The following is a 27,863-nucleotide window of genomic DNA, read 5'->3' as shown; positions in this document are numbered from 1 at the left end:
ATGAGGCAGGGCGCTTTCAGCCAGACAAACGCCGCCACGTGAACACCGGCAGTGTCCGTCGGGTTCCACACATATTAGAATTAAAAAAGATGCGGTGGATTCGTACCAGCCTCACTTTAGTCCCGATAAAATACAGTTCTGCTTAAACTGAGGAGTCAAGTAGGTCGACTCCAGCCTGGGACAGGCGAAATGTACACAAAAAACCAACAGAATAGCCCAAGAGTAGTGTGTTTTCGATCGCGTTTAGCCGCCGGCGGCTCTGGAGTGACCGCTGCGCCTGTAGAGCTGCGCGAAGCATAAAGTAGGGGTTGTCGCGATTTACTAACAGCTCACTGCCGGCATTTCTCACACTTGCTACGCGTGCCACGACCTGAATCTGAAGAAATAAAAAAAAACTTTCCTGGTGAATGTCGCGATCGGCGTCTACATGAAGGCTAGCTACCGAGGCCCAAAGAGCGGGAGGGGAGGCAGGGAGGCAAGACTAGGTGTCGCTCCGCTTTCTTTCTTCTAAGCTGCAACTTTCTTTATGCATCAAAGCTGAACGCCGCAGCTGAGGCGAGCGAAAAGATTGATAATAAACCAAAAAAAAAGACGGGGAGAAGACGCTGCCATGCCACAGCTTGGGGGCACTCGAGGAAGACAAGCTGCATGGAGCTCCTCACGGGAGCACACGCAGCAGAAACAACGACGCGGGTTGACGGCAGACAATTGCAGCCCTCGAAACAAAGAAATTAAACAGCGCGCTGCTGGAGGATTTCGCATACAGATCGCGGAAACCCGACACATAGCCCCCTAGGTCTGGAAAGGAGACGGCGAGCCGGCGCGGCAGGGAGGATGCGAAGCTACGCAGCATGCCTTCTCAAGCCAACCTCTCGACTGCCTCGGACCGTCGCATGCAGAAGACACAGTCAGAGGTCATCAAAGAAGTCGCTGTCTTTCCGCAAGTCTACAACTTTCTTCTGCTTGGTCTGCGGGAAGACAGCGGAAGCACGCAGAGAACAGCGAGGCACGGGTGCAAGGGAAACCGATTTTCTCTTGCTCCCACACATGTAAGAATACATCTCTTTATATTTAGAATACACCACACATATCTCAATGCTCCGCTAAGACAATGATGGAAAGGGACGCACGTGAATAAACACCCGTAGACGCAAAGAACGTGCGTACTCGGATGTAAGTGGATATCTTCATCGTGTGCAAAAAGCTGGAAAGCCGCAGAGTTTAGGGTACGGGCACGTCTCGGGCGCAACGCGGCTCGAGACAAACTTTGACGTGTGCGGTGTTCTTTACCTTCTTTGTCGGGCGAAGAGACGCGCTTCGGTCCCGCTCCTCGACGATTTGCTTCCGCCGGCTGACTTGAAAAATTGAGACTGTCGAGTCGTAGGACGAACTCGCTGCACGGAGAGAGGAAAACGGAGCATCCACATTACCAGCATCCACATTACGAAAGGAAAACTCGCGTTTTGGGAAGCGGCAACGCCGCCCGCGAACGGCACACAGCGGAAGCAGCGCTTCCACAAACCCCGCTGCCGAAAAAAAAGAGAAGCGACAGTTCATCGAAAAAAGCCTGGTTGACTGAAGTTTCACGTCAACGCATTGAAAGGCAGCGTCAACTACATATGCACCTAGTCCGCAGTGCATATAGAGGCGTAGGCGAAGCACGTTGATACCTCGGCGCGCAGAGATCACTTTATGCATATGCGTGCCGCTGAGCCCACTAATACGTAGTCCTCAAGTAAAGGAGAGTCTACGCGTCTCTACTAGCACGCAAATTTCAAACACACGCCACGCACGCGAGTTTCAACTACATTCCCACAAGCAACACAGCGCCTATCCCGTCCTTTCTTTGCATGTTTTATTTGGGATTAATTTCACAGTTCCCTACCGAGCAGCGTCTTGTCGCCACTCAGAGCCAGGCGTTCAACTGCCGTGTGACCCGTCGTGTGCTCGCCCAGAACGCCTGAGTGAGGTGGCAAACAAAACACCGGAAAAAACAAGAATATGCATGCGCAAAGCCTTTTCCTGAGCGACGGGAGTCAGGAAGCAAAGGCTTTCGAAAGACAAGTGAGGAAATTTCCAGCTGCATGTCTGGGGACGGAACTGAGGGGTGAATCGCAAGAGGTATATCAGCGCGAGCAAGCACGAAGGCCCATGCAGTCAGAGACAAAGACGAAAACGCATCGCTATGAGCAACGATATATTTATAGAAAGCGAAAACCGCAGCCAGTGAGACCTGGATTTTTCGACGCACCGAGAACTTGATTCGGGAGTAAGCTGACAAGCCGCACGAGGCCGTCGGCGCAACCGCTGATCAGATGCGTCTCGTCAAGCTTCACCTGCGGGCGAAGTTTGCGAATTCAAAACCAAACTGAACCCACAATAAGCCAGATGAAGCCGCAGCCGGCACCATCCCGCGAAAAGTTCTTCACAGACGTCACTCCGCGAGACACGCCGCGTAGGACCATCCCTGAGCGCGCCGGAAGAGCGTCAGCGTTCAGCTGATACAGTCGGCTGGCGTTTTCAGGTAGCGTTTTCACGCCGAGCAGAGGCTGCCTCACGGCATCGCAGCGCATGCAGCCGTAACCCCTTAACGCTAAGTCGTGTAAGCCGTTCAGCCTGAGCTAGACGCAGGAGCGAAGCGGCAGGCATTCGCGCGTCAGGATGCGTGTCGAGTCGCGAAGAAGAGCAGAGAACCTCGAGAGAGAGACAGAGAAAGCAGACGAGGCGAGGGACGACTCACCATGGAATCGACGGACTGTGGATGACCCGTAAGGCGGTCGTTCAGGTCGCCGAAGTCGCCCCAGCTGAAAATGCTCACAGTGCCGTCTTGGCACCCGCAGACGACTTTGCTCCCGTCCTGAGGCAGACGCGAAAACGAGGCGAAGGCGCGACATGTCACGAGAGCGAAACCGACCAGCTTCAACGGTCGTACATAAGGCGACTCCCAGGCGGAGACAGGGACTTGGGCGAACGTCGCGCACGCGACACGAAAGGAAAGACGCGGCGCGCAGGCCGCATGACGTTTTCTTTTAGCGACGAGACATCCATGCGGCTCGCCAAAGAGTATGGATACACAGATACACACGCGAGCGCATGCCAAAAGCCAGACACCGGCGCGGCTGTCCGAATATGTCAACGCACATATCCATGGATAGACGTGCACATACACACACACGCATGCATGCAAACATGCATACACAGCATGCACACAGAGAGACAGAGAGACGCAGAGAACAGACATACATATACATATCTACATATACATACATCCATGCGTGCCTGTGAGGAACGGAAAAGAAGCGCGCGGGCAACACGTACACCCTAACGCACCTTCATAACTTGAACGCAGTGGAGATCCTCCTCGAGCGGGTCGCTGCGGGCGAGGAGAGATTTTTTCCGCAAGTCGAATACAGCCAGCATGTCTCCTCCAGTAGCCAGCAGATGCGTAGGCATGTGCGACGCGCTTCCCTGCGCCTCTGCCTGCGCGGCTTCGCCGCCTCCGTGCATCTTCTTCCGCCGCGCCGGAGGGGTTGCGGCGTTCGCCCCAGAGACGGGCGCAGGCGATATCCACGCCGCAGCCAGATCTGGAGGGAGACGCAGGTGGAAAAACAGGAAGACGCGTCCCGCTGGAGCAGCAGAGCCACGGCAAGGGAGAGAGGACAGGCGAAACGGGGCGAAGACTCAGAGAGATAAACGAGAAAGCGAGCACGTCGCGAAAGAAGCCGGTCTTGTTGGGAGCCGCGAGTCGTGCGAGAAGACGCGCAGAATCAACCCGAGAGGGCAGGCCACACCGGATGAACCGGCTTCTGAAAACCGGAAACGAAACTGCGACGGCAGCATGCTTCTACTGTCTCTACACCACCGACTTCGCGAAAAGCATGGCGATCCGCAGGGCGTTTAAAGAGAAACGAAGTGAAAGGGAAGCGCTTCTGCGGATCTAGCAGCCACAGCTAGCAGAGAGCGAAGGATATTCCTCGAGAAAGAATCCATCTATGCCTGGAAAAGCGGAGGCGGACCTGAGACGTAATGGTCGTGATCCTTCAACACGCGCGTGGGCGCAGCTTGCCGCTCATCCCACAGCGTCACTGCGCCCGAGTCGTCGCCCGTCGCAAAGACGTTCCGAGTCAACAGGCACAGTGCGTTCAACGCCTCTCTGCAAAAGCATGAAATGCAGACGGAGTCGGGCTTCCACAAAAAACATCCACTAGGATAGTCGCGGTACCGGGACCTCGAATACGCCGATATGTAAGTCGAGGAATCAGCACATACATAAAAGTACATATATATGTGTGTGTTTGTATGTATATATATATATATATATATATATATGTGTATATATATAGGTTGTACTGTTGCCCTTTCCTCATACACACATCCAGATCTGCGTAAGTCTGTATATTTATGTATATATATATATATATTGATATGGATATCAGTGTATATAGTTATGTGGCAGAAGGAGATCTGACCAGCGGCGAGTAGCTCGAGAGCTCCGGTGTGAGACCGGCGTCGCATCTGCCTCCTCGCGCTTGAAGAATTCCAGCGCGAAAAAATGCTCCCGATGGCTGCTTCAGCGGGAAAGGGGTGACGCGCGAGCCATAAACCTTAAACCGAAGAAAGGGCAACAGGGACGAAAGCGAATGAGCAACCAAACATCCGCACCTCTGTCTCTGGCTCCTCCACGTCGTCGTCCCCTTCTCCGCATCGCTGACGACGCAGCGGCCGTCCGTCGATCCTGAGTAGAGTCCTGAAAGGAAAACGACAGTTCCCGAGGTACCTGCGATTCAGGCGAACCCGTTCAGAGAGGCGAACTCTGGTTAATATCGAGGATGCCGTGAGAGAGGTCACCTTCAAGCAACACGCGGGGCGCTCGACTACGGTAGTGCAGAACATAACACGGAGAGCGCATCCACGTATACAAACGCCATAAATACGAATCCTTCCAGATATACGGAGGGAGAGAGGCTCAGTGGCCGTAGCTCAGGCAGTCAGAAACGCGTGGATTCGGGAATCAATAGACGTATCACATGCAATGGCTTGACACGCTCTGCATGCTACAGAAACTGGAAAGGCCTCGCCTGCGTCGCGCGCGGCCTCTCAACCACATAATGGCCATAACTAGCGCAGCGGACGTCTCACGACGCGACGTCGGTTTTTATGGAAATTGCGTTGAACAAAGGCTTAGAAGGAGCGACAGGAGCGGAAGCATGTGCGCAGTGTGCGTACGTGTTCCGTCGGCAGAAAAGCGAACAGCTCGGCAGCCCTTTTTGTGTTTTTTCAGAGTCATAACTTTTGTTTCGACTGTCTGCAGGTCGTCGGCGAAGTGTTTCCTCTTGATGTCTTCTTCATCGCTCTCGTCTTCCTCGCTGGATGAAGCGTCCGCGTCGCTCTCGCTCGCGGGCGGCAGCACGTTGCCTCCTGTCATTTCTTCTGCTTCGTCCGCAGTCGGCTCTCCGCTCAAGGCGGCGTTCGTTCCTTTCCCTGCGCCGTCAGCTTCGGCTTCTGCGGCTCCATCTCTGGGTTTTTGCGCTCCGATATCGCGTCTCCGCTGTACGCGAGCCTGCCGTCGCTCCGCTCGCTCCCGCTGTCTCCGTTCGTGCTCTTGCTGTCTCTGTCGCATGCGATGCATGTGTCGGGCGTCGAGATGCGCCTGGACTTCCTCTGCGGTTGGGACTTCGTGGACTTCGACCTCGCCCGAGACTAATGCCGCAGCGAGCAGCTGCTTGTGCGGATGGAAGCAGACATCGAAGACCGGCGATGAGCACTGGATTTGCTCCAGCGGATAGGGATACGGCGGAAGCGACATCTTCTCTGTGCAAAGGGAAGAAAGAGGGAGAAAGGTGTAGCCAGAGAGCCAGACGAGTGGAGGCAAAAGGCGTCAAAGTGAAGAAATACTGGGGAGACAATACACGCGGTCTCCGATGCGGACTCCCAATCGAGAAGGCGAAACAAGCCGGAAGGCGGCCGCATAATCGAGTCGCGAGACGGAGACAAGCGTGGCGCCTCGAGAGAGAGGGAAACGACGAGAGGAAGGGGAAGCACACGAGAGAGGCAGAACGAAACTGAGGGGAGAGGCGATGCGGCAGCAGCTTGTGAGGAGACAGCATCGGCTCGATTCCGCCGGCAAACTTCACGCCGCACGCACAGAAAGTGCACGCCGAAAGGCAACGCGAAGCAGCGCGCAGCCCGAGAGACAGAAAACGAAACTGGACGAAGAAGGAAGACCGACTTGGGTCAAATTCACGAGGAAACCAAGTCGCCTGTCGGTCTGCTTTTCTCACATGCGAGAGCCGACCGGCGCGCCCGTCGCTCAGTCGCGGCAGCGACACGCCCACGAAGTTGCCTCCGATATCGCACGAATCGGACTTTCCTAAGAAATGCCTCATTGGCGGGCTGTCGATATATGTTACGGCGAGGGAACTCTTCCCGGTTAAAATGAAACATCGGCAGGAAATGACGCACGCGACAGCGAGAGGCGGAGCCCTGCGCGCCGCTGCCAGCGGCGTCCGTCGCGGCCTTGAATGCGAGAGTCGATTTCCTTCAAGCGAACCGGTCACTGAGGAGGAAAATGAAAGCAAGGACTCGAATGAAGGCGGACAGCAAGCGGGAGGACATGTTTGCAGGATGCTGTGGTTTCTGTCGACAGCCGAGATCGCGAGAAAAGTCGCCCGTGTGCATGAGAAGAGGGTACGCTGTGACCGCCGTAGAGGCGGTGAGTTGACGTCTCAGGCACATCAGACGTGCGATGTGCCTGTAGCATTGATGCTCTGCATTGGAATTCATGCGAAAGAAGAATTAATCTGAATTAATCAACATGAGTGCAAAACCGCGTGAAGATGCCGTGGCTTTGTTGCCGGGGAAAAGAGGGACTAACGCGTACTCAAGCAGAAACTTCAGTGTATGTGTGTACAACTCTGTGTACTTCCGTATTATACGGCACATACTGCGTTTTACCTGTATAGAGTCAGAGCTAGAGGACTAGTCATGGTGTATAGCCGTAGTAGAGATGGTAGGCGATTCAGCGTGTCAAAGTGTGCCTGAAGGCACGCGGCGGCTCTATGAGGCGCGGAGACATAAACAAATCTCCTCCTACGGGCTCTCCCGACTGGCTGTCAGGAAATCCTACAAGGTGCGCCTCTGGCAGGCATGTCTGCCTGTATATGTATATATATACCTGTCTCATAAACTGGGCTAATGCATTTGTCTGTTGTCGAGTATTCACACTGCACTTCCGTTGATTCCGTTATATGACGGCCGCCGCAGTGGCACATTCCTGTTTTCCTTCCAAGAGTCGCAAGCTGGCAGCTTCAGCAGGGACGTGTGTGGCTCCGAGTTCACACACTCGTCGCTCGATACGGTATCGCGCTCGCGGTTTGTCTCCGGAATTCGGAGAAACACTGTACGCATGTAAGTAACTAGGAATGTACGTATTAGTGATATAAAGGTGCTCCAAGTAATGCCCTCCTTTTAAACCGATATGCGATTCGCACCCCGGTGACGTAAACTTACCTGAGGAAGAAAACTGAGGGGAACTCAACTTGCGGAGGACTGAACAGCATTTGGCTGCAGGGACAGCGTTAATCGAGTCTGAAACGCGTACATCAACTGTGGAGCAGAAACAGAGACTTATCATAAAAATGGTGTGTTTCCCAACCGCTCGCATCGAACCGTACAGCACGGTCTTTATTTCCACGAACTAAATGCCACCTGCCATTCCCATGGCGGATCCCGCATACCTCAAGCTTGCGAAACCACAAGTGGTCATGCATTCGTCAGATGAGTTGTGCGATTGGAGCGTTGTAGAGGATGTTAGACCATGGAGACGTCTCGGATGAGGAAAAGGGGGGCGTCCAGGGCTCGAAAGCATTCGAGATCTGCTGAATCACCCTTCAGTATACGATCGTCGCTGTACAGAACACATGACAACAGGTCCGGGAGTAAGCCGCCGTGAAAGGAGGCAGCAGCGGCGTCAAGCAGAACAGCTTTATCTTCGATCTGTCAATGCACATTATCTGAGTCTCCTTTTCGGCGCCCAGAAGCACTCTTGAGATCGTGTGCTCTATCGATAAGGCGTGGCAGGTCTGATCCGGGTATCAGTTGCAGCACGCAGCTGCGCGCCTTCAAGCAGACTGGGTGAAAGACGTTTGCACACGAGTAGATATGAGTCTGCTCAGAAGTAGTTCCTCGAATGAACTTTTGCATGAGTAAAGTGGCTCGCGTCCGAGCACCTGAAATCGGCTTGCCTACCCAGCGTAGGCTAACAAGCACATGCGCGAGTATGGGAGCATCACGTTGTGATCTCGACGAGAGGCGGGATTTTGTGTGGCTTAACTTGCGTGACGAGTTTATTCTGCCCGCCTGTGATTCTCTCTGACATGTGAATTCCTGTCATTTTCTACCGCCTCTCAAGTCGTCGCCGTGACCCCTCTCCAGGCGATGCGTGCATTCTTTGGAGGTAGTGTGAAGGCATATGGCGCGTCGGCTTGCCTCTGCGACAAGCTACGATGTCCTGACTAACCTTCCATTTCGTAAGCAGTTCGAGGCGTCGCGCTTCCACTACCTTGCCCTCTACCTCTCGTCGCAGGCGCTCGCCCCGGCGCGGTCGGAAAGGCTGGTGCGTTGTCGCCGCGTGCATAGGCAGCTCAGGAGAAGTACCGCATCACAAGAAGCGCCTTGCAACAAATTCTGTGGAAAGGCGTGCATCCTCTGGGTTTCACGCTTTTTCGCGCGTATATCCGCCCTCCCCGACTCCGGTGGGAGCAGGGTGTCGTCCCGCTGGAACGGTATGCTAAGTAGACCCAGTCAGCTCAACCCGTAGGAACCGGAGCTACAGTAGCGTCCATGACTACTATGTGAGGCAGCCGAGCTGCATCAAGCAGACTGGTAAGCCTGTGGAAAAGCGGAAAGAAATCCCACGCACTGGCGTATGCGGAGTCGCGAGATGTTGAAGCTTTCCGTCGAGGGTCACATGGAGCCTCACAACGGAAATCCAGCATCCCTACCTACGGTGAGGTTCTCGCACGGAACGGAGGAAAATGGCATATCCCGGTGGCAGAAGGGCAGGAACACACGGTGGATCTCGCAGTCGCTGCCTCCGCCCTTACGGATAGGAGATGGCCGTAAAACCACTAGAGGAGTCGAATCCACTCTAGGAATGTTGTTTCGAGAACGTTAGCGTCTTCGCTGATCTAGCGGACGTTCTTTGGATGCGTGTGGAGGGCAATGTCGTGATTTTGACTCCTTTTCTCCCGCAGGGGCCTGCTTAAACGTGTGACAGCGGAGGACTTGGGATTGGTGTGAGCGTGTCCAGTAAAAGGCATCCCGTGGGTTGTGCTAAAATTTTTCGGGATCTGCGACAGTTGCCCTTTTCTCAACTTATTTATCTTGCGAAGATGCATGGTCTGACCACGCAAGCAGCAAACTGCGTGCCTGACGGGACCGTGTCGTTGTCACTCGGCGTTCAGGGACGTACGAAAGGCAAGGCTCAAGCAGAATGGGCGAATCTGGCTCAAAGGATGCCTTCCACGGTTTGCCGTAGGATGGAATATGTGTTCTCAATATCTGAGCACACAACGCGGAGCTTCGTATCCTCCTTTCAGCTTTTTGGGGGTCCGGCCTTGTCGCATCTGCGGGGAAGTAGCATACGCCAGATAGAGAGACGCTTTGTTTGGCAGGTGTCCACGGGCCTCCATCGTTTTATGCCTTTCTCTCCACAGGAGGAAACGCCTGCGGCAATGGCACGCTGGCACGTTCTCGAAGTTCTCAGGGGTGTTCACACCCGCACATGCGCAGGACATCGATTGTCGCCCGATGCGGCTTAGGCCGTGTTGGTGTGCAAGAAACAGTGTCACTGGATCCTGTTCAGCGAGAGACTCTGTCTGAGATCTCCTTTTCTGTCTGCTGTCGCACGGGCCTTCGGCTGTTGCTTCACCTCCTCTCCTCCCTTTCCGCGTTTTTTAAGGCTGCCCTCGCCTCGCGGCCACTCAAGGTGACACTGTGGCTCGAGCCGCGTCTCCCTGTCTGCTCAATTCACAGCTCGTCGAGCGCCAGTTGCCTTCCTTCGCATCTTGTCCCGTTGAAACGAAACGCTGTAAAAACTGCTCCACCTGCGGGGGAATCCGATTAACAAGAACGACCGAGGAGAGTGACCTGGTTTCTCAAGTATCCGGCGCATGTTCATGCGTTACCACCCTCCAACGGTAAATACGACATCCGCGGCTTTTTTAGAGATCTTTTTCTCTCCGGTCCGCCGCACGTATCATCTCTCGTTGGCCGTTGTTTTTCTTTTTATTTCCGAAATTCTTGGTTGCTCGCTCTGTCCGCGGTTCCTCCTCACTTTCCGTCGCTTCTTTCGTTCGCAAGACATAGCGAAGGGTTTGGCGCTTGCTCTCTCTCTGAGAAAGGACAGGCATGCAGCGAAGCGATGCGGGAGCTTTCACGAGTGATTTGAGGTAGCCGCTTGCTAGATTTCCTCACAATTGCCCGCTCGAGCCGGATGACTTCGCCGAACGCCTCGTCAGAGGGCTTCCCTGTCTCTGCAAAGTCATTCAGGGCTGATGGTCGCGATCAGGCCTCGTTGCCTGCAGCGCAGCGACACTTCCCTGGTTCGTTTTTAGTTTCTCTTCCGTCCAGAGTCGCGCCGAATTCCGTCACCTCTCTGCATTTTTTGTGATATGCGTGGCTTTGCGGCCTCAGTCCCCTGTATCAATGTATATTCCAATAAATTGGACTGATATGCACACCACCGTCCTACAGAGCTCTCTAGAGCTTTTCCATGCGCATCAGAAGTGAAATCCGCTTCTCTTCGCCGCTCGGCTCAATGTGTAGGCGGATTCACTCTTCAATCGGTCTCGCCATTACGTGTATATAAGCCTAGGGCCTGCAGCTCCAACAATATACATATATTTGTACGTATGTATATATATATATATATGCGTGTACGCGCGTATATGTAGCCTATGCGCGTGAGGAAGCCGTCAGCTGCTATTTAAAATTCATATTGTTTAGCATGCCTTCGGTATGATTGCCTCCGCCGGTTCGCCTCGTAGGGCGAGGCCTTCGTATGCGCGCGCAGGCAGCCGGGTCGGAGGCCGCGAGGCATGGAGCCGTGAAGAACTAGGCGCCACAGATGTCCCGAGACGGAGGAAAAGGAGAGGAGAATGAGCAAGAGGCAACGGAGAAGAAGAAAGGAAGGTCGCGCGCAGTCGTGCGGCCTGCGCAAAAGACTGAGACTTGACTATCTCTGGGTCGCAGTCTTGCTCCGCATTCGCTCTCGCCCTTCAGTTCGCGGCCGCGCCGCGGCCTGCGACGGGAAAACACTACCATGTAGAGAAGCCCTCTGTGAATTTCTTCTTAGGAAAAACCCGTCTACAGAGAGCGCAGTTTTCGCGCTCAGGATCCCTCAGGCGTCAAATGTAGACGCTGAGAATCGTACGTTGGTGTCTTTTATACTCTCCGCGCTCTCCTCGGCTGGCGCTGCAAGTGCGCGCTTCCCTTCGTGGTTGTTTTTCGCCTTCCACGCAGAGGTTTTAGTTCCTCTCTTTGCCACCGGGTTTCGGCGCTCGATCGTTTCGCGGGGGCCTTGAGACCCCACGACTTGCAATTTTGTTTGCGCTTCTCTCTTATGTCGTTCGCTGCCTCAGCTCCGGGGACCTCGTTTCTGTCTTTCGTCCCCGGTCCCGGTTTTTTTTTCGTTTTTAGGGCCCTTCTACCCTTCTGCCGTTAGTCTCTACGCCCCTGCCGCTTCTCTCTCGTCGTCTGCCGGTAGATCGCGCCTCGCCTTCTTGTCGCGCGACCTTTTTTTTTCTCACTGTCGTGCCTCGCGCATCTCTCTCCCCGCTTTCTCTTCTGGCGCCTCTTCTAAGGTCTACCTGCGGGTCGTTTTCCTCCTGGCTTCTTCCCTCTCCACCCCTGGCTCTCCGTCGTCGTCTCTCTCCTCCTCGTCTTCGCGCGCTGGCATTTTTTTCCCTGTCTCTCGCCATGCCGCGAGCCGAGAGGGCGGGCGTGGGAACGCGTCCGCCGGCTTCCCCTGGCAGCGGCGAGCGGCAGCCGAGACACGCGGTTCGCTTGAAAGTCTTCGATCTCTCCAAAGGCATGGCGAAGATCTACGGAGGACTCTTCATCTCCGACGAAAAGAAGGGCGTCTGGTGAGGGAGCCTCGAAGCCTGGGGAAAGTAAAAGCGCGCTTTGTCTACGTTGCTGTAGCGTAGACAAAGCGACCTTGTCTCGCGTTGGACGACGCATTGTTTTCACCGTATTGGGGGGGGGGGGGTTCGAAGCGGGTTTAAGAGATTTCCCAGAGAGTCAGTGACGTTTTCCTGGGAGAGTTTTGCCCTTGTTGACGCGCACGCGTGTCTATCGATACGTGAAACTCTAGTTTTTTGTGGATATCCACTCTGTGGCTTAATCCGTGTGTACATAGTACTTATACATGGGTATAGACAGTGAAGGCCCGGGCTTTCAGGTTTGTCGCCTTAGACACTGGCGTGACCAGTGCGAGCACTTTCTCTGGGTGGGCGCATACCTCCCGGGTTTCGCGCTCATGTGCAGGCGATTCGTCTGTCGAATTCTCCCTTTGCAGGCACACAAACGTCGAGGTCTTCGGCCTCGAGTATTTCTACATGTCAACGATCTGCATTTGCCGGAGCGGCATGGGGTGGCCTGGCGAGCAACAGCTAACCGACCGCATCGAGTGAGATCCGCAAAGTCGTTCGTTCATCTCACCTGCTTCCCGCTCCACGGAACGTCTCTTCTTAAAGGGCAGTACATGCTTTTTTTCTCTGCTCTGCATATATATATATATATATATATATGTGTAGATGCGCATATATACATATATATGTGCTATGGAGTGCGCATGCGCGTGTGTGTTAGTCTGTACGCTCGTCGTTGCTTTGGTTGCGTCGGTCGCTGTACGTCTACCCCCGTCTCGCTCGACTCACCTTACCTGCTTGCTTCTCTTTATGTGTATGTATCACGATAAAGAAACGTTTTTAATTCAGTTTTTCGGATGTGTGCTGAAACGGGGGTGTGTGCTGCCATATGGTTCAGCCTCGGGACGACGGAGCGGACGCCTCTTGAGGTGGAGGCTTTTCTTCGCACGCAGCAGCAGATCTTCACGCCGGTAAGCTGGCAAGATACGTCCTGTTTTCGGTCACCCGTTGACACCTGCGCTCCGGCTGCTCGGTATCTAGTCATATGTATGTGCGCGTTTCACCGTAACACGCACCTCCACACCTGACGCGGGTTCCTGCGCCTTCGGTTTCGGGGCTCGCCCTCACGGAGCCTTTGTCGAAGAGGTTTTTGCCGCCTTTCGTACCACGTGGTCGCTAGTTAAGAAATCTGCCTGCAACCTGGCTGTGCTCGTTTGCTGATGCGCCGAGATGGAACACATCTCTGCCTTGCGTCTCCGGCGCGGTCGCTCCGCGCGTGCGGTCGGCCTCTTTACTTCCCGCGTTCGTGTCGGGTGATGCGTCTCATTCTCGATGCACCCTCCAGGCTTTCGGTCAGCGGCCCGTGATCTGAGTGTCCAACTGAAGGCTGTCAGGGGGTTTGAATGAGCGACTCGACAGGCACTGTAGACAGCGTGAAGCCTTTTTGATTTCACTGGATAGAGTTCTATACTAGATTACCTTCGCTCCCATGGTATTTAGTTAGTTAGCATTTTATCGAAACGCATCGAGCGCAATGCTTGAACGTACTCGAGCTCTACATTCTGTGTCGTTGTGTTAACCAAACATGTTTCATCTTGTTGATATCTCGGCGGGACCGCGTAGAAGGCTGTGTGTCGAGCGATGAGGCGTCTGCCCACATTCTTGTGTGCATTTTTCGCAGGACAAATACGATATGTTCAAGCACAACTGCAACCATTTCTCCAATCTCCTGTTGCGGTTCCTCAACAGCCGCATGCGTGTGCCTTCCTGTGAGTCCCGAAATTCGCCGCCTTTCCTGAATTGCCGCCTCGTTTTAGGCCGGCGCGCTCTCCCGGTGCCTGTGTATTAGCGGTGCGTTTGTCTCTGTGCGCCTCTTTCGCGAGGCGCCATGCACCTGGGGCATCTTTTTGTATACTGAAGATAACTTCGGTGATAAGATACGTAAAATCAGTCAAAATAATTATGAATGTAGCACACCGCCACCCCACGGGGGGTCTTTAGACAGCCGGCCCCTCTGTCTCTCGGCTCGCGTTGTCTGTGGGTTTTTGCGTTTTTTGTCTGTTGCGGATCTGAGCCTGCTCCCTCTTTCTTGCCCTCTTCTCCTCTGTCGGGTTCTGTCATTTTCCCAGTCCTCCGCCTTGCGAGTCCAACTTCGGAGCTCCTCGGGTCTGGGTGCCCTTTGCCTTCCTTCTCTGAGGCGCTTCGGGCTCCGCGGCCGTGCATCTTTCTCGGACTCGACGGCCTCGCGCGTTTTGCTTTCTTGGTTTGCAGACATTCTCTCACTTCCCGACAGAGTGCTGCAAACGACACTCGGGAAGCTTCTGCATCCTTTCCTCATGGCGGCCATGGACTGCATGAAGGCAGACCTCCGTACGTCGAGCGACCTATCTTCGTCTGTGCATCTAAGATGAGACGCTTAAATACCATTTATCGTTCCCTTCTCCTTACGTCCTCAGGGCATGGAAGACCAATCAGAAAACAACTGAAGCCAGCTGCTTATAATGTGATATCACGAAACCTGGTCTAGCTAAGATCTCTACGTTCGTAATGCCTGCTTGTACGAAGGATGCGGCAATTGGTGTCGGCAACTGGACAGCACTGCGTGGAAGCAACTGCCCCCCCCGGTGTCTCTAGACGTTTTAGCGACGGCGTCCCTAGAGCCCTTGCGGCCGGCGGGGGCCGGCACATGTGGGCGCGTGTGCGGATGCGTCGCCTACGTGTTAATTCCTGGTTCTGTGTATGTGAGTACGTGTATGAGTTTCTATGCTCTCACGCGCGCGGATGCAGAGATGCAGGCATGCACTCACAGCCACTTTGCTGCGTGCGCCACGCGGGGCTTCACACGTACTACGCAGATTCACTTTTCTTTATTGATGCATAGATTCGTGCCTGTGTGTTCGTACAGATATGTCTTTATTTCGTAAAAAGACCTTTGGGAAGTGGACGGTCTGCCTTGCTGTGACCTCGCTGCAGATTGGTTTCGCCTTCGTTTGTGTGTATCCTGCAGGGCGGAATGCCGACAAAGCGGAGCTGTCGGGAGAGATTTTTTTCTACGGAGGCGTGGAGCCTCTGCTTGACCCAAACGACGGCCCGACGCGTCGTTTTCTGAAGCAAGTTGCGCGCGAAGTTCAGCGCGAGCGCAGAACGACCCGTGAAAAGAAGGCGAGTTCGCCTCCGCCGCGTCTCCTGGAGGGCGCGGTCAAGGGGCGACCTGCGGCGGTGGTGAGCGAGTCTTCATCGTCGCTTCTCTCGCCGTCGTCGCCCCTTCGTTGTTTTTCCTCGCGTTCATCTTCGTCGCGAACGCACTCGGAGTGGCCTCACGGCGCGGATTTTGCGGGCCTAGTCAGGACCCTCCAGCGCGCCCCGGGGCTCGTCGCGGCTGTCTCCGAAGCGAGCCTGTTCCACAGCGAAGACCGGCGTCCGAGCGGCGGAGAGAGGTCCTTCGCCACTTCGTTTGCGCAGACGAGAAGAGAGCGCGAAGCGAGGTCGGCGGATGAGAGCGTCTTGCAGCGCGAGGGACGGCAGTCTTCGAGTGCGTATCGGTGGCACGATGGGACTGACGAGCTTTGTGCAGCGAGCGGTCTCGCAGCGTTTCTTCCGTTGCCGGAGAGGCCATCGCAGTCCGAAGAGAGCGGGGAGAGAGTCACTTGGGCCCGTAAGGCAGACGCGTTTGCTGCGGTCGCCCAGGACGGTGCCCCGGCGGGCTTCGCGAGAGGGCCGGTCAGCGCCCAGCACTTCAGTTCTCGTGCCGGGCGGTGTGGAGGCGTCGTCACCGCGGCTGCGGAAGGGCAGCGAGAAGACCTAGATCTCTTTAGAGACGTTGCAGACGAAGAGGAGGTAGGCAGGGGTAGCCACGGAGCCCTTTCCGGTCTTTCACCCTCAAGGTGTGCAGATTCTGTGGCGCAGGCGGGAAGAGCAACTGCGCACATGAGGCAAGCACCTCCTTCCCCCGTGAACGCCCCGCCGGTTCGACTTCCTCGCGCCCACGACCCGGTGTCCGCCTTCGCCCCGGCGCCGGAGGGAGACAGCCCGCCGGACGCGGCCAGCGAGGAGACATCTGAGATGTGGTGGGGCTGCGAAGAAGAAAGGGAGGGAGGTGCGCGCTCAACTGGCAGGCAAGTCCTCTCCGCAGGAGAAGCTGCGGAGAGACAAAGAGGCGCAGAGGCGGACAGCGACGCCCAGAGTGAGATCCACCGTCCTCCGCGAAGTCGCAGTCTCGCAGACGACTGTCTCATCGTCACCGAGGAGGGCCGACCGCGCTGGGGCCGAGCAGAGGACTGGCGAGAAGGGCGAGAAGAGTCCCTCAGAAGGTGGTCAGAGGACGTTGACGAAGATGTCTCCCACCTTGCCTCAGGCAGCGAAGGGGACAGGCGTTTCCTCGGCGCGGGGTCCGACGTGGAGAGTGAACGGGCGCTGACAGGTAGCTCGCGAGACCAGCAACCGACGAAATACCTCGCCCACAAGGGCGCTGGTTCCCGCAGCAGTCGGAATGCCTCCAACCAAGGTGCGGATACTCTTGGCTGGAGGCTGAGCCCTCCGCCGTCGTCGCGGTCAACTCACGCGCCCTCTCCGTTTGTCTCGTCTTCGTCATCTTCCTCCTCCGTTGTCCCGTATTCAGGCACATCTGCGCCTGGTCCGTGGAGGCTCCACGCGCGAGCGCAGTCGGGAGAGATTTTGGTGGTTACCTCCCCTGAAGCGGCGGCGCAGAGAGACGCGTGGGGCCCTGAGGACGCGCGGGACGTTGCAGAGGCGGAAGAGCGACCCGCAGTTGCCGAGGAAGACGAGGGCTGGGGGCTCGCTCCACAGGCGGCAGATCCAAGTAACAGGTTTTACTTCGATGCATGCGGCGGCGGGAGTGGGTTCGCCGGGGGCGCACCCCTTGACGAGGCTGAATCTGCGTCTCTGCTTCTCACGTCGTCGGCGTCCGATAGAGAAGACGAAGAGGAGAACGAGGAGCAAGACGAGTGTTTGCAGTCTCTGAGGGAGCGCGCTGGGAGTAGGTTCTACGCTGAGACTGTTGACGGCGAGCGGGAACGGGGTCAAAGTTTCCGCCGCGGCAGCCGCGGAGGATCTCGCAGCATGAGCTCTTGGGCGAGCCGCAACAAACAGCTGTCATGTCCGTTAGGAGACGCAGGCGGTGAGGGAGAGACGGGGCCACCTGAGAGCAAGAGGGAGGAGCCGGTCGATGTTTTCGCGTTTCACGAGGATGAAGCGCCGCGGAATGACCGGGGTAGTTCGGAGGCGAGAGCGAGGCTGGCGTGGAGACGCTCTGGTGGGGCGCAGGCGAGCGCAGCACGCATAGCGGATCAGGCACGGCGAGATGTCCTTGATCGGCGGAAAGAAGAGCAGAATCTTGAAGCGGAGTTCGAGGTAAGGCGCTCAGAAAAGTAGACTTCGCGGGAAGTGAAGCGGCTTTCCTTATGCAGAGTGACCAGCTAGATAGCGCGGAAGTAGGTTCGTTGATGCTTGCCGCCACGGCCAGGAAGAATCACGGGCACAGTGTGGACATAAGCTCCTGAACTGTGCGATGGAGTGGTGAACATTCTTCTCTGCGAATTCTCCCTCCTGTTCGCTCCCAATCGTGTCGTCAGCAGATCTCCCTCCACGGAATTCCTCACATGTGGCTATATGTATGCGAAGCGCAAAGGTCAGGAGGTTCGGTTGCATCTACACGTCTGCATGGAATTTGTGTTGTCTTCCATGTTTTGGTTTTCAGCGTCTTCACTCGTCTTTTTTCACCCTTCCGTCGGGTCCGGAGTCGTCGCGTAGCGAGTCAGCGGCTGAGGATGTGTTCGCTGGCGGGCCTTCCCATTCGGACGCCTTCTGCTCTCCTTCACCACAACGCCCTTCCGGGTTTCACAGCCCGCCGTCTGATCATTACGGGACGGCTCTCTCGTCTCCCACGCGAAGCTTCAGTTTTTCTCGTAGGAAGGCACTACGTCAGTCCTCGTCTAGATCGGAGTCTTGGTACAGCGGTAATAGAACCGCCCCCCCTCAAAATAGCCGAAAGCAGGTCTCCCCATTTCGTACGAGGCACGGAGTTGAACGGCTGCCTTCTAGATCCTCGACTGCCGCTACATCGTCGCCTTCTTTAGCCTTTGAATACAAGCGCGGCACGCCAGTGGAAAATGGAGCGAGGACAGGAGAGACACCGAAGCGCAAAAACGGCCTCACCCCGCAAAGCAGTGGGCGCCCGTCATATCCGGCTGCATCGGCAGAGCGACACAGAGACGCCTGGGTTGGCGGCAGACAGACAGACATGCGGTAACTAGCAGGTGCGCTCGTTTTTATGCGATTGCGGCGCGTGCCGGGATAGAGTCAATGCTGTGGATGGCGACGCGTAGAGGAGTGCCCTAGCGTACCCTACCGAAGCGGAACACAGCTCGTGTGGCGGGTCGCGATATGAGGGCACTGAGTCGCTGCCGGCTGTTTAGAAGGATACAAGCGAGGCGATGACTCAGGCACGCGAGCGATATTGGGTGCGGAGGGGGGCACAGTTTGTCCGCACACGTATGGCTTGGCGCCATACACTGATTCAGTTTTGGCGGGGAGAGAAAGCGAGCTTTCCTGTGGGGATCTTACAGCAATGACTGTGACGCCGATGCGGCTCCAGTCTAGCGAACGGACTCGGCTTCGAACAGCGGCGCTATATCTTGGTGTTCGACAGGTACATTGTTCTGTGATGCACGCAGAGTGTATTTCTGCATGGTGCGCTGTCCGACGTTTTATCAACAGATATACGAGTATATTTGTATTCTGTACTTAGTCGCTGTTTCGGCGCGTTTAATTGTTGCAGACAACGTAAACCCATGAACTGGCACCGCTCTCGCAAGGTGCAACTCGTCAGCGAAACTGTCAATAACGGGAAAGATTTTCTCGCGTACGACACACAGCAACAAACGCGCCTTGCGGTTGTCAGTCTCGCTGTCAACGCGGAAGTGCAAATCGTTGTGCGGCCCGTCATGTCGCTGCCAAACGAGAGTAAACAGCACAGGCAAAGATGGGAGAGTCCGGTGTTCGTCAGCGGCTGTGCTATACAGTGTTGACGCTCTTGTCCTGTCCGATACCTCTGCCTGCCAACACCGCTCACGTGCTTTATCCGTTCACCTCGCTAAAGCAGAGATGTCGCATACAGAGGACTGCGACAGGCCTTCGCAGCAACAGCTACGAGCTTGTGCTTCACATCTGCGCTCGTCTGAGCTTTCGAAAACGGGCCGGATCTAGGTACGAAGTACAATACAGAGTCAGGGGTTCCCTGTCGCGAGTTGCGCTTTGTCCTCAGTATTATTTTCGATTGCGGATAAAGATATGCTCCGTGCCGTACACGCGTGGTGATGATTCACATTTGCGTCAGGCGTAGCCATACACCCGCACATGTATATATGTGCATATATCCGCGCGAAGATGCATACGACAAACCGTCTCTGACACTGCTGTCTACGCCAGGAGGTAGTTAGCGAACTGCCGACGATAAGAAGAGGATACAGCGGAGGACTGTCCTTGTACGGGGCGCCTCAGTCTGCTGAAGGCGCGTCTTCCGGGCAAGGGAAGCCTAGCTACGAGGTGGATTTTTCCGTGTCGGATTGCTAGGGAGCTCCGCCAGTGGCTTAGAGTTATGTGAAACATACATGCCTATGCTAGCGAAAATGTGGTGGTGGAAATATCGCGTTTCCCTATTCTGCGGACGTGAGCTCTGGGAATACTGCGAGTACCTCGTCTTGCTGCACTACCAGGGGGGTTCCATCGAGGGATAGTAGGACGATCTTCAAAAAAAGTTCTTTGCCCATGCTGCCGACACTTCAATCCAGCGTTCAATAAGCCGGCATCTCGCTCAGCAATGCGTGGCACAAAGAGACACTATACGTAAGGCATGGCAAGCAGTTTATCCACATCCTCAAGCGACGGTCGACCTCCTTGCATCCCAAGTGCTGCTTACGCATAATGATCGGCAGGTGACCTGGCACGTTGTGCAGTGAAAGCAAGCCAGCTTCTTGTTAAGCTACAGTGAACAAAGGAGCGAGCATGGGCGATCCGTTCCATGGAGCGTACTGTATGTGCTCAGGTCGTAAAGCCGCAAAGCTAGACAGAACTGCTCCCGCCAACCGCCGTCGGTCTGCCATGATGCCCGTAAACAAAGGGGAAGTGCAAATATCCCTTCAGACGATTTACGGTGCGCTCTGTAGAAAACAAAGAACTCCTTGCCATTTGTTGTTGCGTCACTCGTCTCAGAGGGCGGGCATGTGTGTTATTCTTGGCAGAATACCGGTTCGTGATCCTTCGCCTGCAGTGTACGTCTTGCATCACCGGAACGCACTCCGGCCATGCAGGCATCTCCAGGAACGATTGTATTTTGAGCGAAGAGGCAATCCTCAGCGTGACATACAACTCCCATGTGAGCTGCGCGCTTAAGACCGGCAACCGGTGCAGTTTTTACAGTGCCTGATGGGAGCGAGCGGCAGGCCTTCCCTCAGAGCTGAACAGGCGCATCGCGCGATACCTTCTTGCGTATCTTCTAGGGGATGTCTCACGGTTTTGTTTCTGCTCTGGCACACTGGATGAGGCTTATGATATGACTGCTTGACGTTTTGAAAAGAGACTGAAGCTGTCAACTTACTGGCTGAACTCTCCACACCTGAGCTGCAGACACGCGGAGTGCCCCCTCTTCGCTGCACCTGCTGGACACTCCGGCGTGAGGCATGGCCTTTATGGCAGCCGCGACCGGGAACTCCCTCGGAAACTACTAGAGAGCGTCACTTCCGTCCGACTTTTGCTGTGAGGCGCCGCGGCAAGCGTGAGGGTCGCCGCGTCGCGTCACGAGACAATGCCATCTAGAGCCGCTCAGCGACCAACGTCCCCAAGACACGACGTTGTCTTCTGAGGCCAGTACCATGTCCCCTCCTGTCGCGTCTTTGCACGCGCCAGGACCTGAACGGTGCTGTCGTAACGAAGTAGAAACTGCAAAGAAGTGCCGCCCGCTCCACTGATACCTGCGCAAACTTCCGGTTTTCCTCAGGTCCCCCGTGCGGACAGGGTACTCGATCGAGACCTTCAGGCACTTTCGCGCGTGGCGCAGGCTAGCGGGGACCTGTCCGCAGCCCCCGAGACGCTTCAGACTTGGGGGTGTCGCGGACGAGGCTGCGAGATTCTGCGCTGCGAGGATGGCGTGGCGGCGCGAGCTGCCATGCGCCGGACGACCAGCGTTTGTTGAGTCTCGCGTTTGTTAGCAATCGCTTGGCTGCCACATTCCAATTTTGAACCCTTTTTGTCCAGGGATAGCTTTGCCTCTCGGTAAGGGCGAGCCCGACCTTACGGATTTCTGCTTTCGAGAGGAACAAGACTGTTCGATACAGGGTCCTGACCGTCCGCTCAGTCTCACACCGCAACGGACCGCCAGCTGCCTCAACCTCAAGACAAAGGCAGCGCGCAACTGCGTGTCATACTCTTGTTATCCGTGCTGTTGTCTTGCTTGTTGAAACCCTCCAATCGTGTTTATATGTTGTAGCCCAACCCTACGTGCGTTTCTCCTCGTTTGTCTTTCTTCCGAAATCCTTTTCGAGCAATAGTTTTACGCTGTCTTACGACTGCGCTAGCTCAACCAGCGTCGGCAGCAACGACCCGCAGTTGCTGAGGGCCACATACCGCGCACGTCCTGCGGCAAGCACCCGTTTTGAGACCCCTGATTTCTTCGCAACACCAAACTTGGGCGTTTCTCCTCAGATTTACGGCGCTCCAAGAGACGGCTTCGGTATCTGCGGCAACCAGGAAAATCCGCTAGTTTCCGCAATGGAATCCACGTCGGCGAACACCCCCGTCTTGGACAGCGAGCCTGTTCAGACGGTCTACGCTGCGGCGACCGCCGTGCAGTCGAACATCGATGGAGCCGCTTCTCCTCGTCAGAACAGCAAGGAAATGACCGCGTCGACTTCCTCCATTCCAGTTGTTCACACGCAGCGGGGCCCTTCGGATGAGGAATCCGCCTCGCGCGCGCGGAGCGACGCCAGCCGGCATTCGGCGCTTTCTGGGCACCGCTCTGGTGGAGCCTCCGGAGCTTCGTCTCCCGTCAGCATCCGCTCCTCTTCGCGCCACGAACTCGAGCAGTCCCTGCACGCTCTGTATGAGGAGGAACGTGAAAGCCTTGCGACAATCGCCGCTCTGGGTGAGCGCCGGAGCATCCTGGCAAAGGAGGCTGAGCGCCTGCAACGCGTCGTCGAGCAAGCGCGCGAGAGCGGCAAAACTGATGTTGTGCGCGCGGCGGAGTATCAACTGCAGGCCATGCACCAGAAACAACAAGAAAACGAAGCGGTGGAGCAGCAGCAACAAGAACAAATTGCTGCCCAGCGGAGAGCCGCGCTCGCGCAACGCCAACTGTCTGACGCGGTCTCCGAGAAGTCGCGCGCCGCCGAATCGCGGCAAACGTCGCTTCAGAAGAAACCCGTTGTCACCCTTTCAGTGCCTGCCAACTCGAGGGAGGCCTCCCACAGCCACGACCAGGCCGCCAGACCCAGAGTTGTGTTGGAGGAACCGCGCTACGATTTGGACAGAATGCGCGTCGTCCCCCACAGCTTGACTTCGCCGCTCTCGAGCCCCGAGGGCCGCGCTGAAGCCGGAAAGCTCCTCGCCCAGGGAGTGTCGGTACCCCCGCCACGCTCCGCCGGGAGATGGAAGCAGCAGGTTGTCAACCTCCTCAGGCTTCCGGGACCGAATCTGTCTCGACGCCAATTTATCATGTCCTTCTTCCACCCAGGTACACTCCGACAAACGCTACATGTAAACTCGCGTAGCTTCATTTCTGCAGCGAGCCATTTGCACCAGTCGCGCAGTCCACGGCCTTAGGTGGAGCGTGTGCTTGCTGTGGCAATCGTCCTCCTTAGATATGGGAAACGCGGCTTGCCATTGTGTTCTCTGTTTTCGCAGCCACCGAAATGAGCGAGGCTCTGCTCAACAGAGTCTTTGAACAGATCAAAGTGCAGGCCCGGGATGCCTCAGGCAACGTGACGGAGCACGTTTCAATTCCTGTCCTCCTGGACATCTTGGAGAAGCACAACGGAGAAGACATCTGCCGCTTGATCGATGCCGCTGAGCTCCTTGAGGCTAACGTTCGAAGTACGCAGACCAGAGGAGGGCGACCTCCGGATGTCATGCACCACTCTCATGTGCAGTAGCGTGGCTCTAGGGTCTTCTCCATTCTCAGCCAGTTCTCCGCGTCCTTGCAATTGAAACTGTGATGATCTACTGGGCGATCTGTTCTCCAGGTGCATACAGTTCATTGTTTCCCACTTTTGCCTCCAGACGTGGATCGCAAGTGCAAGACCGCTCCCAAGAGCTCGCTTCACGACTTTACTCGCCGCTGCACATGCCGGTTCCTTCTGAACCTCGTCAAGAAGGCCTATGCGGAACTGGAGACAACGAGCCAAAGATTTGCGCCAGCCGTCGCGGTTGCTGGATACTCCCAGGCCCTCGAAGCTTATCAACATATGCTCATCAAGAGCCTTGCCACCGAGAAGAACCTGAGCCTCGAGCAGGCCACCGTGGTGAGTGGAGAAAGCCAAACGGGGGATGCCTTCTTTCGCGATCCCTTGCGCGGCACGGTTTGCGCTTCGTGTAATCGATGCCGGATTTGATCCTGCTGGTTGACATAATTTCCGGTCTTACGTGAGTTTCATAGGTGCGGGTCAGTTGTAGGTGCCGAATCCTCGGGAACAAGACTCGACCTCACCTCCTCTGTTTGTTTCCTGTCTCACAGGTGATTTCGAAGTGCATGCACAACATGCGCAACGAGCTGGAGACCGATCTCATTCATCTGCGCCGCATGGAGATCCAGGCCCAGGCTGACGCCGAAGAGGCGAAGGCGGCCGCTGCGGCGCGTGCCCGAATCCAGAAGATGGCTCCTGAAGAGGCTGAGGCCCTTGGCATTCCCTACTCGACGATTCTCCACCTGGCGCAGTCTCCAGACAAGGTGCCCGTTGCCGGCAGCTCCTCCCACGGCGTTTCTGCGCCGAAGAACATCAGCGCCTCCGGTCAGGTTGCGGTGACCTACCGCTATCCCGACGGCACTTTGGTGACCAACCCTGCTCACCTCCCTGAGGGCGCGAGAGCTGCAGAACTGGCGGCTCAAGCGCAGATCGAGAAGACCGCGGCGCTTGCTGCCCAGGCCGCCATGAGAGCGGAAGAGGCCGCTTTGGCGCAGGCGGCGCAGGCAGCCCAGGTCGCGGTGTCCGCTGCTACGCTCGGAGGCGCGCTTTCGGCTCCGCCGCTCGCCAGCCTCATGCCGACTGCAGCTGCTGAGACCCTGAAGGAGGGAGAGCAGGGTCAGGGTGGAGGGCCATCGGCTGCAGCCACTTTGCAGGCGTATGCTGCGGCGCGCACTGCCGACTCCACCGCGGTTCGCCAGGTGTCGCGTGCCATCACCGTTGGCGCAGCTTCGGCCGGCGGAATGCTGCTTGCGGCTCCGCAGCCAGGCGCCGATCTGGCGTCGCAGCAGCAGAGCCGCATGGTGTCTGCCGCGGATAACGCACCTGTGTGGCGCACCGTGTCGCTGCCTCAGCACCAGATGGGGACGACCTCGGGTGTGATGACGGCAGCTGGCGGGTCGCCTTACGCAATGCTCCCCCCAGAGGAAGCCGTGAAGATGATGATGGCTCAGGGCGCGCAGCCGGCTGCGACGAGCGGCTTGCAGGTCCCCTCCGAGTTTTCTGCCAGTGGCATGTCCTTGTCGGCGGGTCCGGCGCCGCTCCGCCCCAGCCTCCAGACGATGAGCATGGTCGAGAACCGCGACATGTTCCGTCGCACGAAGGCGCCCGGCGCGTCGCCAAAGTCCACCGCGTTGCCCTCGCCAGCCAACACGCGCAGCAAGTCGCTCGTCGATCCACTCCGACAGGCTGGCAAGCTCCTCGCCGGCGCTCTCCGTTTGTGGAAGGACGCGGCTGAAGACGAGACTCGCGAATCCAGCCAAGTGCAGCCGGCCCAGCAGCGCCTGGCTCAGAGAGAGGCCGCCACGCCAGATCAAATGACTGGCCCCGGTGCCCAAGGCGCCGCTGGCCTCGCCGCCGCGGCGATGGCCGCCCCCCACTACCAGGGCACGCTGCCGTCAACGGCCCTCCCGGGGGTCTGTCCCTCCGGGGCCTACCCCCCCTCTGCATTCAACGCGGCTGAGCTCGCGGAGCAGGCGCGGTACATGGAGAGCGCCCAGGCCCAGGCTGCCAACGCCACTGCCAACATCTCTCAAAAACCTGCGGCGAGCGCCGTAGCAGCCATGCTCCGTGGGAAAGAGCTTGCGCAAGCGCAGCAAGCGATGTCCGCCTCCAGGATGGTGTCCGCAAACATGCCGCAGCTGTACATGGCTCAGGAGCAGCGAATGGTCTCCCAAAGGGGAGCTGATGCCCAGCCAGGTAATTCCACGGTCGACGAGTGTGTCTGCGGGGGCGCCCTCCCTCGCGAACCTCCACGAAGCACATGCGTACGGGAGACTCATCCCAACTACACCAGTCAGCGAGTCACCGCACCGCGAATGGCATGCATCCGCCATTAGCTGCTTTTGCGCCTGAGTTTCTTGCAGCTTCTCTGCTGCCTCTGTGGTTCCTCTCCAGGCCTTGCTGCTCCCGGAGCTTCCCCGTTTTTCGGTCAGGCGCGCGCGGCTGCGTCAAACAGCCGCGTGTCGTCCGCCCTGCTGGCTCCTGAGGATGCCAAGGAGCGCCGCATCCGCGTCTCGTCCTTCCAGGAGGTCCCGAAGCCCCAGCTCGGCAAGCAGGAAGTGGGAAACCTGGAGCAGGTTCAGGCGCAACTTAATCAGCTCTCGGTCGCCCATCTCGAGGCCTACGCCAAGCAGTTCGGTTTCTACTCGACGCCCGAGGCTGCAGCCGCCGCCGTCGGCGGGGTGCCGCTGCAAGGCGTCGGTGCCTTGGCTGGCGCAGAGAACCACAGCATGGTCACGGTCCGCCAGCAGTACAGCCACAACTGACCCTGATCTCTAATTCATCCTTGAACCTGTATTGCGCGAGCGTGTGCTTCGCGTGACTCTGCCACGATGTCGGTATAGGTGTCTATGGATTTCGCAGCATGTAAAGCATCATAGATTGCAGCGCCCATGAGTACGGATAAGCATGTGCAATTCCCGCACACATACACGGATGCAAGCTAGACTGCTGTCTTTGGATGCATCCCGGAGCGGGGAAGATGGGAGGCTGGGACAGGATTTTTGTGCTATGTGCGATAACGATAGATGTGTCTGGGCAGGAGGCGATAGACAACACGGTCATGCCCGGTGTATTCGTTTTGAGCATTCGCTATACCCGTTTTGTGTTCTTGGGCGCGAACCAGATCGCTTGCCCTTATGAGTTTTTTTTATGCATTTCGGCGCGACATTCTTGAAACGCACCGGAACCGGCGCACGTTCCACACACCGGAAATGCCGCCCCACCCCGCGTACCCCAGAGTGACCTGACAGCCAAAGCGGTTGCGCTCTGGCCTCAAAAACCGTTAATGCCAAGCCATGGCTCAGTCACCACAGTCACCGATTAGCCCTCCGTCACCATTTGCCTACACATCTGCTAAATGCCGCCCTGGTGTTTGAAACTACCTTGCCGAATCGGCGCCGCCCCCCCCCCCCCCCCCCCCCCCGATCGAGAGATGAGTCATCCCGGCAGACCTAGCGACCATACGGGGACAGGCTTCCGTCGCTGTCACCCCGCGCTACTTGGGTAGTCGAATTTGCAAGTATGCACATTCATACGGAGGCCCCCAAAGACGCACACATTTGATAGATATCTAAATATACTCTCTTTGGCGAAGAACAGAGGGTACGCTAAAACGCAGCGCAGCCGACCGGCATCTACCAGTGTCAAAGTAGCTGCAAATACATATATATACGTATAGCTGTTCGCGAAGGTGCTGGTATCGTGCCAGTCCTGATTCCCGGAGCCTGGCAGCAGAACCGAGTCTTTTTTTATGTGTGCACCTGAAAGACATGTGGACGGCCTTGATGGGCGGCGGACCCCTGCTCGCGGATCGTATCTGTTTCTGGTACCAGGCTGTATAAGAGTAGCGTTGTCACGTTCTGAAGTCTTCCCTCGCTCTACCGCAACTGTGAGACCTGCGTGATGCGGAAGCGGGAGAGCACTTTCGCGCCGTCTTCTGTATTTCGTGGCAAGCTTGGAATCTGCGTTTTTGACAACGCAGTGCTGCCGTCGCGCAGTAAGTCCTACACTTATCGCGTGCTTGCGCAGGCGCTGCGAGGAGCTACCTCAGTGCGCGCTTAGACACGCCGATGACGGGAATTCCGCATGCGGCAGACTCGAATACCGGGCGTGTGACCGCCGAGACTCAAGCTGTTGGCGTGCGGGCGCTTCGATGTGAAAGGCATGAGAGCCACTGTGGCGCTTCGAGGCCCCGAAATCGAGGACGCTCGAACAGATGCGGGGGGGGGGAGGGGGGGGGGGGGGGAACAAATGCGGGGCCGCTTGCAGGGCGTGAGGGCGGCAACGATTTATCGGCGGGTTCAACATGCCTATGGCCTATGCTTCTACAACGGACAGAGACAACTAAAAAACAAAACGCGTGTAGGTCTGCGCTTGCGCCCATTTGGCAAGAAAAGACTCGAAAAGAAGACAGACATCATGGCGCAGGCGCTCGCTGCGTTGCCCCTGGGAAGGCACATGCAGCGGGAGTCAGAAAACTCGACAAACCAGTTTGCGTTCTCGGCTCGACGACGCAAGA

The 27,863-nt window shown here is 56.7% G+C and overlaps 3 protein-coding genes across 3 annotated transcripts; 2 read left to right on the top strand and 1 right to left on the bottom strand.

Moving 5' to 3' along the window:
* Positions 1 to 908: 908 nt before the first annotated feature.
* On the bottom strand, positions 909 to 5,806 carry BESB_046460 (WD domain, G-beta repeat-containing protein; the record flags this gene model as incomplete). The annotated part of the gene is made up of 9 exons (XM_029363097.1): positions 909 to 968; positions 1,291 to 1,394; positions 1,886 to 1,960; positions 2,252 to 2,336; positions 2,741 to 2,857; positions 3,331 to 3,584; positions 4,017 to 4,153; positions 4,663 to 4,747; positions 5,227 to 5,806. 9 exons carry the CDS (start codon positions 5,804 to 5,806, stop codon positions 909 to 911), a joined length of 1,497 nt encoding a protein of 498 aa, XP_029220463.1.
* Positions 5,807 to 11,979: 6,173 nt separating this feature from the next.
* On the top strand, positions 11,980 to 18,965 carry BESB_046450 (DUF862 domain-containing protein; the record flags this gene model as incomplete). The annotated part of the gene is made up of 10 exons (XM_029363096.1): positions 11,980 to 12,146; positions 12,581 to 12,691; positions 13,051 to 13,123; positions 13,834 to 13,921; positions 14,424 to 14,522; positions 15,160 to 17,382; positions 17,455 to 17,522; positions 17,869 to 18,127; positions 18,737 to 18,819; positions 18,888 to 18,965. 10 exons carry the CDS (start codon positions 11,980 to 11,982, stop codon positions 18,963 to 18,965), a joined length of 3,249 nt encoding a protein of 1,082 aa, XP_029220462.1.
* Positions 18,966 to 21,935: 2,970 nt separating this feature from the next.
* BESB_046440 (uncharacterized protein) lies at positions 21,936 to 26,109 on the top strand (the record flags this gene model as incomplete). The annotated part of the gene is made up of 5 exons (XM_029363095.1): positions 21,936 to 22,896; positions 23,067 to 23,255; positions 23,442 to 23,683; positions 23,896 to 25,540; positions 25,739 to 26,109. The coding sequence occupies 5 exons, from the start codon at positions 21,936 to 21,938 to the stop codon at positions 26,107 to 26,109; spliced, it is 3,408 nt and encodes a 1,135-aa protein (XP_029220461.1).
* Positions 26,110 to 27,863: the final 1,754 nt, after the last annotated feature.

The sequence above is a fragment of the Besnoitia besnoiti genome, chromosome III, assembly GCF_002563875.1.
Source record: "Besnoitia besnoiti strain Bb-Ger1 chromosome III, whole genome shotgun sequence".
Lineage (NCBI taxonomy): Eukaryota > Apicomplexa > Conoidasida > Eucoccidiorida > Sarcocystidae > Besnoitia > Besnoitia besnoiti.
This window is presented reverse-complemented; position numbering and strand designations above follow the sequence as displayed.